The 12,551-nt window shown below is 52.7% G+C and overlaps 1 protein-coding gene across 2 annotated transcripts; it reads right to left on the bottom strand.

The window, feature by feature from the left end:
• Positions 1–1,897: 1,897 nt before the first annotated feature.
• SZRD1 (SUZ RNA binding domain containing 1) lies at positions 1,898–11,021 on the bottom strand. Of its 2 annotated transcripts, none has more exons than XM_035117932.3 (4): positions 10,762–11,021; positions 6,546–6,595; positions 5,579–5,833; positions 1,898–4,667 (listed from the first exon to the last, which is right to left on the bottom strand). In XM_035117932.3, exons 1-4 carry the CDS (start codon positions 10,810–10,812, stop codon positions 4,565–4,567), a joined length of 459 nt encoding a protein of 152 aa, XP_034973823.1. In that variant the 5' UTR covers positions 10,813–11,021; the 3' UTR covers positions 1,898–4,564. The 2 variants fall into 2 exon arrangements, with proteins under 2 accessions (XP_034973823.1, XP_060132299.2); XM_060276316.2 differs by having other exon boundaries at positions 10,109–10,826.
• Between the last annotated feature and the right edge of the window lie 1,530 nt (positions 11,022–12,551).

Below are 12,551 nucleotides of genomic sequence, written 5' to 3' on the forward strand. Positions count from 1 at the left end.
GCCTTGAGATGCCATTTGTTGTTTTGGGGACAAGGGCCAAACCCAGCAAGAGCTTCTGGCCTGTTGAAACTTAAGGTGCCTAGCTGACTTCTGTAATACAGTAGCAACAGCAGGGGGGGGGGGAAGGCTACTTTGATTCTAGGCTGTATCAACAGAGGTGTAGTGCAAAACCACCTCCTAATGACAAAAGGACACGGCAAAGGAATGGTATCTGCAATATATAAAATGCTACTCCAAAAAATCCCACCAACCCCCTAGACGCAATAAAAAGACAATGGGAGGATGGCATAGGTCATAGGATATGAAATCAACCCTACCCAATGGACCAGAATGTGGTCTAACCCCCCTTTAAATCTATATCAATGAAAAGAAAAGAACTCACCCTAAAACTCACCTACAGGTGGTACCTAACACCAAGAAAGCTAGCACTAATACTCCCAGAAACCTCACCAAAATGCTGGAGAGGGTGCACTTCTGCAGGTACATACCTTCACATGTGGTGGGAATGCCCCAAAATCCAATTATTCTGGGCAACGACCATACGAGAAATATGTAAAATAACCGGACAAGTAATAGAAATTACCCCAGAATTGGCCCTACTTAACATCTTTCAAGCTAATAATGTCCATTTAGACCACAAAGACCTCATATCCCACCTACTTTCAGCAACCAGAAATGTCATAACTAGACATTGGAGTAAGCATGGACCAATGGTACCAAGTAGTATGGGAAACAGCCTTACTAGAAAAACTAACCAACAAGCTGAAACTAGCATGGGGACAAATAGAAGAGGATGCCTTCACCCCGGTATGGTTCCCCTTTATCACACACACAGCCCAACAAGACAATGACACAAATTTACTGTCAGCATACAAATCAGTATGGCTAACCTGACCCACCCACCCCACTCGCACATGAAAACAAAGACCATCATAGCCAATCACAAATGAACAACCACATCCTTGGCCAACCCCAATCTCTCTTACCATCAAAAGAACACAAGCGAATAAAGGAGTACCAACAAAAACAAAGCTGGCATCAAGCCCTACATATATTAAGCAAAACAGAATCATCGTCACCTACTCTCACCCCCATCCACCTCGTTTTCCCTCTTCTTAGTGTCTTAACAAATGAAACTGATTTGCAAAAATGATACATGTTAAAATATTAAGAGACACTGCACACACCTTTGTAATTCAAGGAATCTTTAATAAAAATATTTTTAAAAAGAGCTGTAGTGTGGGGTTACCAGATGTCCCCAGATACAATGGGATTTTTTTTTTTGTAACCTTAGTGTAGTGTCCAGATCAAGGAAAGTACTAGTACCACACTATTCTGCCTTGGTTGGTCCACACCTGGAGACCTGTGTCTAGTTCTGGCCACTGCAGTTTAAGGAAAGATATTGACTAACTGGAACATGTAAAGAAAGAGGGCAACCAAGATGGTCAAGATTCTGGAAACCAAGCCTTATGAGGAATGGTTGAGGGAAATGGGTATGTTTAGCTGGGAAAAGAGGAGACTAAAAGGGAACATAGAAGAGGGAACAAGCTTGTTTTTTCCTGCTCCAGGGGCTAGAACCCAAACCAATGGCTTCAGAGTTACAAGAAAGGAGATTCTGCATAAACATCAGGAAGAACTTTCCGACACTAAGTGCTGTTTGACAGTGGAATGACTTCCCTTGGAAGGTGGTGTGAGTCTCCTTCATTGGAGGTTTTCAATCAGGGACTGGGTGGTCATTTGCCATGGATGGATGCTTTAGTTGAGATTCCTGCATTGCAAGGTGTTGGGTTAGCTGAGCCTTAGGGTCCCTTCCAACTCTACAATTTGAAAATTCTACGCCTGGGAAATGCATGCAAGTGCACCAAGAGGAATAAGAAGAATAAATGAGGCCACATACTTAAAAGTTAACACATTTATTTAAAATACATTTATAAAATGTTTTGTCTGCATATGTAGGATGGCTGTGGGCTGGTGCAGCCTCTTTGCTTGCCATGTGGGAACCCATGCACACACCCTAAGAAGTGCCCCCCCTTTCTAACACACACACTCCCCCCCACCCCCCAAAGAGGGCCTTCAACTTATTCCAACACTGATTCCTGGACAAGACCGTAGCCCCATTGTCCATGCCAGAGCAGCCCCACAAAGGCAGACAGCGAAAAGGGTGCCACCTCCCTGCCTGCAGGATGGAAGCACACACCCCCTTTTTGACCGTGGTGCAGCTGGTGGCACAGCAGTAACCGCTTTTCTTCTTGGTGGGGCCTGGGCCCTCCTCCTAGGAGCAACTTGAAAGTAGCTAAGTACAGCTCCGGGGGAGATGGGGGAGACTTAATCCTAAGTGGAAGAAAGGAGGCAGCCATAGAAGAGCAGTTGGGAGGAGCAGCAGCAGCAGCCAAAGACAGCATTTCCCGCAAGGCAACCAATCCCAAAGCAGAGTTAAGGAAAGTCATGGTGATGCCAGGCAGTTATTGCTCACATATTTTCCCCTCTTGGGCAAGAGGGATAACGTTTTCTCTCCCACCTCCCTTGCTATACCCGGAAAGAAAGCGTCAGGGCCATGTTACAAAAGCCATCCAAGGGTCAGGGTCCTGCAGAAATGTCAAGCTCTCCCAAGGCCCGAGCGCTCTGAGGAGGAGGACGAGAAGACCATATTGCTGCCAGTGTTTGGGGAAAGCAGCGCAGAGCAGCACATTAGGCTGAAGGATGCCACTGGAGGAACCAAATGGAGGAAGGGAGCAAATTCAAGACAGCAACGGTCCATCGTGTCTTTCACTTTTTATACACAGGTAGTTTTATTGTTATTATTACTCTTTTGACCAGTTATTTATTCTGCAATATTTTTGTACATGTCTCGGGTTGATGTACAAACAGACACCTTTCCCCATAACTCCCACCCCCTCCCCAAAGTAGGTAAAAGTTCCGTTCCAGCGCAAGAGGAGGCATTGCTGCGGTGCACTGGGCACTTGGCCCCAAACCAGTCAAAGCAGCTCCTGCCCCCCCACATCCCACCCAGGACATCCTCCAAAACCAGACAGTAAAACCAAAAGAGAGAGAGAGAGAGAGAGAAAGAAAGGCAGACTCTGGAAACACAGTGAAGCAAACAGGCCCACAGTCACTCAGAGAGGGGGGGGTGCTGGGGGAGCCCCTCCCCAATATGGCTACTAGAGAGGACGGGGGAGGCCCAACCGCTTCGGCCCTCAGGAGCACCTACAATGCAGCAGACCTGGGCCAGCATGCATAGAGCTGCTGGCTACACGCCAGGGCCTCAGGTGGATTGGGCCCAACCAGGGGCTTCTTGTTGCTTGAGGAAAACCCAACTGATTTTGTCTGAGTTAGAAAAGCAACGCAGAAGAGCTTTTTGCCATCCTGAGTCTTACTTGGTGTCGTCTGAAAACACATTTCTGCACCCAGCAAGACATGCAGCAGCTGAGCACGATGCCCTCCCACTTTGCAAGGGAAGGCAATCCATTCCCTGCCCCGCACGGCAGCTATTGCTTGTGCCCAGCTCCTTTGCCCCCTGGTGGCAAACTGACCAGGGACAGGACCAGAAGCACACCTGGAGCAACAAGGCCACGATCCTGGCTCACAGCTCGCCTGCCACGGCTTCCGTTTCCGGCCAGCACAAGCATTGCTAGGCCACGGGGCTTCCCCCCATCCCTTTTCATGGCCTCAGCAGAGGACAGCAGCAGGGAAACTAAACTAGTCTAAGGCCGGGGAAACTCATCGCCCCAGTGGCAAAAAAGCACCTGCCCACCCTCCGCCTGGAAGCAGCACAAGCAGTTGAGGGAGGCACCGGTCACGGCCCCTCCGCCCTCCAGGCCAGGCGTGCAGGCCAAGCCGAGTCACCCCAAGCCAGAGGCCTCGCCAAAGCCCACCACACAGGCAGCTGAGAGCCCTTTCCATCTGCTACGCAGCAGCAGATAGGGGAAGCCGGACACGTTAAAACTTTTCCCCACTACTATCTGAAGCGCCTCAAAATCCATTTCGCTTCTCTTCGAACTATACCAATCCCCGCTTCTGAGATAAAACAAGCCAAACAGCAAACACACCCGCCCCTTCGTCACTGGCGTCTTCTTCCCCTCCGTTTCCCAGAAAGCAAACAAATGCAGTTCTGTGCACGCCTCCCGCTGAGCCTATCTCCTCGCTCCTCAAGCAACCTGGACAGACATGCACATTCCCAGAAGCAGAATGCCGCCCGGCCCTTCTGCCATCCCGCCCGGAGACGCAAACGTTTATTATTACTATTATTGCTGGTGCTGGCTTTGGCAGGCGTGGCTGTGCGGGCAAGCCCAGCAACCTGGAGGAGCCTGCTCTGCCCTGCCCTGCCCCTGCCCGCGCCCTCTCAGTATGCCAATCCCAGTGGGGGAAGCGGCAGGCGGGGGTCACAGTGCCAGGGGCAGAAGGGCACAGGAGGCAGAGCAAAGGGGGGGGGAAGGAGATCACAGTGCAAGTCACCCGGGTAGTTTCCCCCTGCTCAGGTTCGTGTGTCCACTGCCACCACCACCACACAGCCCAGGATGGGGGAGGTGCCCGCTCTCGTGCCGCCAAGTCGGCCAGACGGCCATTCCTATCTGCGCTGCTTGAAGCCCTGTGAGCCGTCGGGGCCCAGCGGCTGCCGGATCACATTGCTGGGTTGCCGGGCCTCCTCCGGCTGGGAGATTCTTGTGGGCCTGTCAAGAGAAAGAGAAAGAAGGCAGCCTTAAGAGGACGGCAACGCAACGCAGCACTCCAGAGACTCGCACAGAGGGGACTCCCAGCGTGGCTGAGCAAAGGGCCCACAGGCAACATGAAATAGGCAATTCCCCTGGAGGCCACGGGCTCAGGACAGTTCCCTTTCTGAGAGGGCTGGGTTCAGGGGATGCAACCTCCCACCTTCCGGCTAGAAAGGAGAGCGGGTACAAGCCAAGCTCCTCATCTGTCCCCAGTAGGGCTGGCTTGGGATTGTCAAACTAAGCCTGCTGCCAGCGGCGTAGCTAGCCGCTCAGATGCCTGATGCAGGGGCGTGTCCTGCAGCTGGGGGCGGGGCGAGCCTCTCCGATGCTTGGAGCCTCTCCGCCGCCTCCCCCTCAGCTGTAGGGCGGCTGAGGGAGAGGCAGTAGGCAGACGCAAGTCCCACACTGACGTTTCAGGCAGCACAGAACCTGTAGGTGCCTAAGCCATCACGTCACTCCTAAAAAGTTTTGTGAACCCCCCCCCTTTTTAAAGAAAACTCATTTTGTCACACACCCCCAATCAGTGATGACACCCAGGGCGGGGCGCACCCCCTTCCTCCACCACTGCCTGCTGCACTTGGGGGGGCAGAGGGGACACCCCAAGAGCTTCTTTCTCTCTCACAACACAAGCAGCTGGACAACAGCTGAGCCCCTGGTGGGTCCCCATTCCCAGCTAGCACATGACACATGCCTGCTTGCTGGGGCGGAAGAGCTCCGCTCAAGGCAAAAAAGGGGCCAGCCAATGTGCCCCCATCTCCTCCTGAGCCCCAGTCCCACCAGCGCCATGCCCCAGAGGGGGAACTCCAGCTTGTCTGGGCCTCTTGCTGTAGGAGATCAAGGCCCCCGCTGTTGCTGCCGCAGCCCTGCACCTGTCGAGGATGGGCTTGTCCTGCTCCTCCTCCGGGCTGGCGCTGCCCAGGATCCGCTTCCGGGCTTCGGCGTATTCGGCCTCCCTCTGTGCCAATGTCTTCACCGGGAGGGCTGGCCGGCTGGCAGAGTTGGGGTTGCTGAGCACCCCGTTGCTCGTGGGCCGCTTTAAGATCCGGATCTGCGGAGGCGGCCCCGAGGGAAGGCTGTCGTCCTGGATCACAATGGGCACTTTAGGGGGAGACTTGGATTTCCTGCTGTTGAAAGGGAGAGAGCAGAGGGGGAAATAAGGGGTCCCGCTCTTTGCAGAGGGGCTGAGAACCCTCACCTGGCCGAAAACAGGCACATGCAAAACACAAGTTACAGAAAACACACCTCAAACAATGTTTATAGTCAAGGAACCGTCAGCATGCAATAAAACCCACCAGGCCTCCCCCCTGCGTGTTCCTCTACCACTCCCACCGCAGACGGTTCAATTCCCCTTCTCGCAAGCACCAACACTCCTGCAAGAAACACACGAGGAACTGAGGCAGCAGCCCTGGGCTCCAGCCCTCGTCTCCTGGCAGCTGGATCAGCAGGGCCCAAGTGAGACTGGCTGGGAGAGCAGAACCAAGCAGCATTCATCTGGGATAGCTCAGTCAGTAGAGCATGAGGCTCTTCGTCTCAAGTGTTGTGGGCTCAAGCCCCACAATGGGAAAAATGTGGATTCCTGCATTGCAGGGGGTTGGACTAGATGACCCTTGTGGTGCCTTCCCTCAGCATTCTCAGCACTTTCCCTCCAAAGCCACCTAGTGGCCAGAATCAGCAGAAAACTGAAGGCACTACCACCCTGCAAGCTTATGCTTTGGGCAGCTCTTATTTCTCAGACAACCCTCCATTTGAAGGAAGTGAAACACAACCCCAACTCTCCCCTGACCCCCACAAGGTCCCAGCAATAGCCAAGCCCAGAGACAGTCCGAGCGTCCTCACCTTTCCTTCTGCGTGATCTTCAGCTTTTTTTCTAGACGCCTGTCTATTTCCTGCAAGGCACAAAATGGGGCGGGGGTCAAATTTCACGTAGTGCATTTCAGAGTCACAAGTGAAGGGGGGGCCATTGGCCTCCCCAAGCCAGGGCACTTGACAGGGGCGAACCCTCCGTGGCTGCCCTGCTGCTCCCAGGGGAACTTGAAGATGCTCCTGTGGCATCACAAAGATCAACTGGGTCCAGCCTCTTTGCATAATTAAAGTCTGGCACTCACTTCCACAGGAGCAGAGATAGTCACTAACTTGGATGGGTTTGGGATTAGGCAAATTCATGGAGAACTCGAATCTTGGTTGATGGATTTTCCTAAGGGGCATCTGCTTTGCAACTGCAAAAACAAAAAGCTGGAATAAATGGGCTATTGGCCTGATTGAGGTACAGTGCTCCTCTTATGCTCTTATGTCATGGAGGAGGATAGGAGTGGGCATCCAATGACTATCCGGAGGGCCACAAATGTTTCCTGTCCGGGGGGGGGGGGGGAGGATGAAAAAAAGGTACATGAGGATTGTGGAGGAAGGGCAGAGCCTCCCCTTTGCCAGGCTCTGTCCTGACATCAGATCCGCCTGTAACTATTCCTGCCAACCGCTCTTTGGCGGGCGCTTGGCCACCAAGCTGCGCAGAAAGTGGGTTAAAATTAGTGTCCGACTTTCAGCCTGGCCAAATGAAGCAGCTGACAGACAAGTCTATTTTTACGGGTGCAGCAAACACCCCTGGGTGCAAGTGTGGCACAAGGCAAATGCATCCCTTGGGTGGCCTGTACCTCCCAGGCAGACCCACAAGGAAACCGGTGGTTGGGGTGGGTGCCAGCTGTCTTGGGCCCAAAGCAGAGAGTGAGCACCTCCAGTTAAAAAAAATATCAGGGGGAGGGGAGACTCCCCCAAGCAAAATCACAAGGCCCCTTGCAACGGCCCAACTGGAACAATCCCGCTCATAGGGGGTACCCCTTAAAAAGATACCCCCCTCCTCCTACGAGGATCAGTTTCATCACCACCCCACACCTGTCCTGGGGATTGCCTGGAGGAGGGAAAACCCCTCACCGTGCCATGTGCTAACTCTTTAGGGTTCAAAAATTAACTCACCCGCCAGACTTTGGACTAGGAGACAAGTTCTGTTAACAGAGCCATTAAATTAGAGCCTCTCCATTGCGAAAGAGGCAGAGTGTGAACAGACACTGGGGCATGGGTGCAGATGGCCCCTGGCCTCTCCCCCCCAAAAAGGAAGCCCACAAAGCACACATTTGAACAACTGAAGCTTCTCACAAGCCTGCTTTTAAACCTCTTCCAAACAACTACCAGGCAATATGTGGGTGGGTGTGGGATAACGCACAACTCCCACTCCTTCAGATCTCTGCCACCCAGAACGCAGGGTGCAAGACTGAGCAATGAGCTGCCCTGGCACCCTCACACACACATATGGCCAGCTACCAACGCCAGCCTGCCACACTCAAATCTGGAGGAGAATTGGAGGATGTGGGCAGGCTGCTTGGATGAGTGAAGCCAACCACTTGTCTCCTTGACTCTTGCCCATCTTGGCTCATGAAAAAAAACAGGCTGGGCTGGGCAATGAGCTCCATGGAGTGGTGAATGCTTCCCTCTATGAAGGAGTCTTCCTGGAACCCCTTAGTGGTTATTAAACCACTTCTTAAAAAACCATCTTTGGACTCGGCCATTATGGCCAATTATCACTCCATTCCAAATCTTCCATTCCTGGGCAAGGAGATTGAGCGGTGGTCGCAGAACAGCTCCAGTAGTGGGGGGATGAGCGTTTGGACCCTTGGGCACCCACTTGTGGGGTGCCTCAGGGCTCTATCCTCTCCCCCATGCTTTTTAGCATCTATATGAAATTGCTGGGACATCTATATGGTTTGGGCAGGATGTTCACCAGTATGTGGATGATACCCAGCTCCACCTCTCATTTAAATCGGAACCAGTGAAGGTGAAGAATGTCCTGTGTGAGCATCTCAAGGCAGTTAATGGGTTGAGGTTGAATCCTGAGAAGTCAGAAGTACTCTTTCTAGGGAACAGGAGGCAGACAGGTGTGGGGGCTCCCTGATCCTGAATGGGCTAACTGTGCCCTTAAAGGACCAAGAATGCAGCCTTGGGGTCATTTTGGACTCTCAGCTGGAGGTGCAGGTTAATTCTGTGTCCAGGATGGCTACAAGTTCCATCCGGTATGCTAGCTGAGACTCTACTTGCCTGCGCGCTATCTTGTCAGAGTACATGCTCTGATTATCTCCCAATTGGATCAGAGCAGTGCACTACCTACAACTAATCCAGAATGCGGCATCTAGACTAGTGACCAGCAGCCGGGACCATATAACACCAGTCCTAAAAGATCTACATTGGCTCCCAGTACATTTCCAAGCATAATTCAAACTGTTGGTGCTGAACTTTACAGCCCTAAATGGCCTTAGCCCTGTATCCACCACCATCATTCAGCCTGAACACTGAGATCCAGCTCTGAGGCCCTTCTGGCAGTTCCCTCACTGTGAGAAGTGAAGTTACAGGGAACCAGACAGAGGTCCTTCTTGGTAGTGGCAACCACACTGTGGAATGCCCTCCTACCCGATGTCAAACATATAAACAACTACATAACTTTTAGCAGACATCTGAAGGGAAGTTCTTAATGTTTGATGTTTTCTTGTGGTTTTTTATTTTGCTGGAAACTGGCCAGAGTGGCTGGGGCAACCCAGTCCAATAGGCAGCATATAAATAACACCACCACCATCATCATTATAAAGCTCTCTGGCTGGAAGGCGGAGAGAAAAACTGTGATAGACCTTTGCCCACCAGCCCTGCTGTAGCCTCTGACAAGGTACTTGGGGCTGCCATAGGCAAAACCAAAAGAGATCTCAGTTGTCACTACAGTACCTCTTGCACAAATGAATGGTCCAAAGGCACTGCATGCAGCACCAGTGGGAACCAAGAAAAGGGTGACAAATGTATCGGGGTCTACATAGCTGACCAATGGCTAGAACCTGGGTGAGCAGACCTGCTGTCTACTGGTGGGCCACTTATGAAATTCCTGGGATTCTTCCAGGGGAAGCTCTTCCAGGGAAGAGGGGCCAGCTCAGACTCTGCTGATAGGAAGCAAGAGGGCAGACTCCAGGCTGCTCTGTGGTTAAGAGATCTAGAGCCTACAAGCTCCTGCTGTGTCCATTTCAACACATGCAACGCAGGCAGCCTCTCAAATCCAGGCCATACAACCAGCCTCCCTCTCTACACTCCTTGTCCCTATTATTGAAATCCCTGCCCTGGCGTTGCCTGAGGGCAAAGCTTCCTGGAAATATTCTCAAAGTCACTTACTAGTCCTAAGACTTCGCTTGCCTCCAAATGAGGCATCATGCAACCATCACTAGCAGCACAATTTACTCCGAGCACGTTTACTCGGAGATAAGCCCATGGGTGCTCAGGAAGGCTCGCTCCCAGGGTCTGGAGGCCAAGCACTGGCAACCTTCTCCTCCACAAACCCGGCTGCAAGAAGGCATTTCGAGCTGCCGCAGAGCACTCACCAGGGGCTGGGCCTTGGCTCCACGGTGGAGCCCCCGCTTTGCACGTAGAAGATCCCCAGAGACATGGAGCTGCCCCTCGCAGCCCCAGGAGAGGAGTCCCAGCTGGGCCAGCAAGCGAAAGAGCCTGGTCCGGCCCAAGGCGTCTCCCCCTCTGTTGTTCAAGAGGCGACGCGGGGCCTCCTGCAGCCCCTCAGAGGCCGGGGTCCCTCTTCCCTCGGCCCCAACGAGCAGGGCGAATGCGGGGAGATGCAGCTGAGCCTTTTCACCCTGAAGTGCCAACCACCCCTCTTTTGGGTGGGCCACGCAGAGGAAGGAGAGGCGTCCCATCCCCACATCGCACCCCTCCTTGCAAAAGAGGAACGGGAGGGGGAAGCCCCCCCACACGCGGAGATCGGAGCCCCGGGACACCTCCTCTGCAGCTCCCTTAGGCAGCCCCTTTGGAGAGCTTGAGGGGGGTGCGGTGGGGGGTCCGCGCAGGGAGCACGTGGTCCGGGGGAAATGGGGCGCGGCCCCTTTAAGAGGCCTAGCAGGCACCGCGGAGCCCAAGGCGCCTCACCGGCAGCCATGAGAGGCTGGGCCCAGTCGCTCCTCCCGCGGCCTCCCCTCGCTGTTGGCGGCCTCCCCCGCCGCCCCCGGTCCGGGCTTGGGCTCACCCCACTGTCGGCCGCTTCCTCCCAGCTCTCGGCGACCTCCTCATCTTCCATTGTAATTCCCCTCCGCCGCCAGCCAGCCCAACGCGCATGCGCGCGACACTCCCAGTACTGGCGGCGGCGCAGCTGCTCTCTCGGCTGCCAAAGCGCCACTGTTCACTTCAGCACACGCACGCGCACGCGCGCCTCTGCTTCTCTCGGCACATGCGCGTTTCTGGCGGTTCCCGTTCCCTTTACCGAAGCAAAGGGTTTTTCCTGCGCGTGCGTGGGCAGCGCGGCTCTCCCCTATGGAATACACATATTGATAGGGCGCATGCGCATTCGTCCTAGTCCATGACAGGAGCATATAAATCTCTAAGGCTGTAGTCGCCGCGCATGCATAACTTTCTGGCTCACTGGTGTTTAGCGCATGCGCAAAAACAGATGTGTTATTTCCCCGGTAATATAGTATGTAGCGGTACTGTACTGTACTGTATTCCCCGTCTCCCGAGGTAGTGCTTGTCCGCTCCCGAAAGAACCAACTTTAGCGGAAACACAGAGCCTCCTGAGAAATCTCTATGTAGGACAAGAAGCCACAATTAGAACTGGGCATGGAATAACTGATTGGTTCAAAATTGGGAAAGGAGTACGACAAGGCTGTGCATTGTCTCCCTGCTTATTTAACTTATATGCAGAATTCATCATGCGAAAGGCTGGACTGGATGAATCCCAAGCCAGAATTAAGATTGCCAGAAGAAATATCAACAACCTCAGATATGTTGATGACACAACCTTGATGGCAGAAAGTGAGGAGGAATTAAAGAACCTTTTAATGAGGGTGAAAGAGGAGAGTGCAAAATATGGTCTGAAGCTCAACATCAAAAAAACGAAGATCATAGCCACTGGTCTCATCACCTCCTGGGAAATAGAAGGGGAAGAAATGGAGGCAGTGAAAGATTTCACTTTCTTGCGTTCCATGATCACTGCAGATGGTAACAGCAGTCACAAAATTAGAAGACACCTGCTTCTTGGGAGAAAAGCAATGACAAACCCAGACAGCATCTTAAAAAGCAGAGACATCACCTTGCCAACGAAGGTCCGTATAGTTAAAGCTATGGTTTTCCCAGTAGTGATGTATGGAAGTGAGAGCTGGACCATAAAGAAGGCTGATCGCCAAAGAATTGATGCTTTTGAGTTATGGTGCTGGAGGAGACTCTTGAGAGTCCCATGGATTGCAAGAAGATCAAACCTATCCATTCTGAAGGAAATCAGCCCTGAGTGCTCACTGGAAGGACAGATCCTGAAGCTGAGGCTCCAATACTTTGGCCACCTCATGAGAAGACTCCCTGGAAAAGACCCTGATGTTGGGAAAGATGGAGGGCACAAGGAGAAGGGGGCGACAGAGGACAAGTTGGTTCGCCACTGTTCTCAAAGCTACTAACATGAGTTTGATTGACCAAACTGTGGGAGGCAGTGGAAGACAGGTGTGCCTGGCGTGCTATGGTCCATGGGGTCACGAAGAGTCGGACACAACTAAACAACAAAGTATGTACTGTATTCTCCGTCTCCCGAGTTAGAGCTTGTCTGCTCCCGAAAGAACCGTACAGTTTAGTGGAAACACACACAGTAGCACAATAAGCACAAAACACAGTAAAATTATAATATCACCATAATAAGGGAGACAATGTAGCATCCACTGCTGTAGGCTATGGAAAAAACCATTTTGTGTGAGATGAATGGAGCCTCCTCATCCAGGGACAGTCTGCCTCTTAACACCAGTAGCTGGAACAGGAACCAACAGAGAAAAGGGTTTT

The sequence above is a fragment of the Zootoca vivipara genome, chromosome 6 (genome assembly GCF_965207765.1).
Source record: "Zootoca vivipara chromosome 6, rZooViv2.hap1.1, whole genome shotgun sequence".
NCBI lineage: Eukaryota > Metazoa > Chordata > Lepidosauria > Squamata > Lacertidae > Zootoca > Zootoca vivipara.

Bases quoted from the DNA above. Each gene is read 5' to 3' on its own strand.
- SZRD1 (XM_060276316.2), bottom strand. From the start codon at position 10,435: ATGGGACGCCTCTCCTTCCTCTGCGTGGCCCACCCAAAAGAGGGGTGG. The intron at 5,834-6,545 runs GTGAGGACGCTC...CCCTTTCAACAG, and splicing joins AAGATCACGCAGAAGGAAAG to CAGGAAATCCAAGTCTCCCC. The intron at 4,668-5,578 runs GTGCAGGGCTGC...TTCTCTTGACAG, and splicing joins GACAAGCCCATCCTCGACAG to GCCCACAAGAATCTCCCAGC.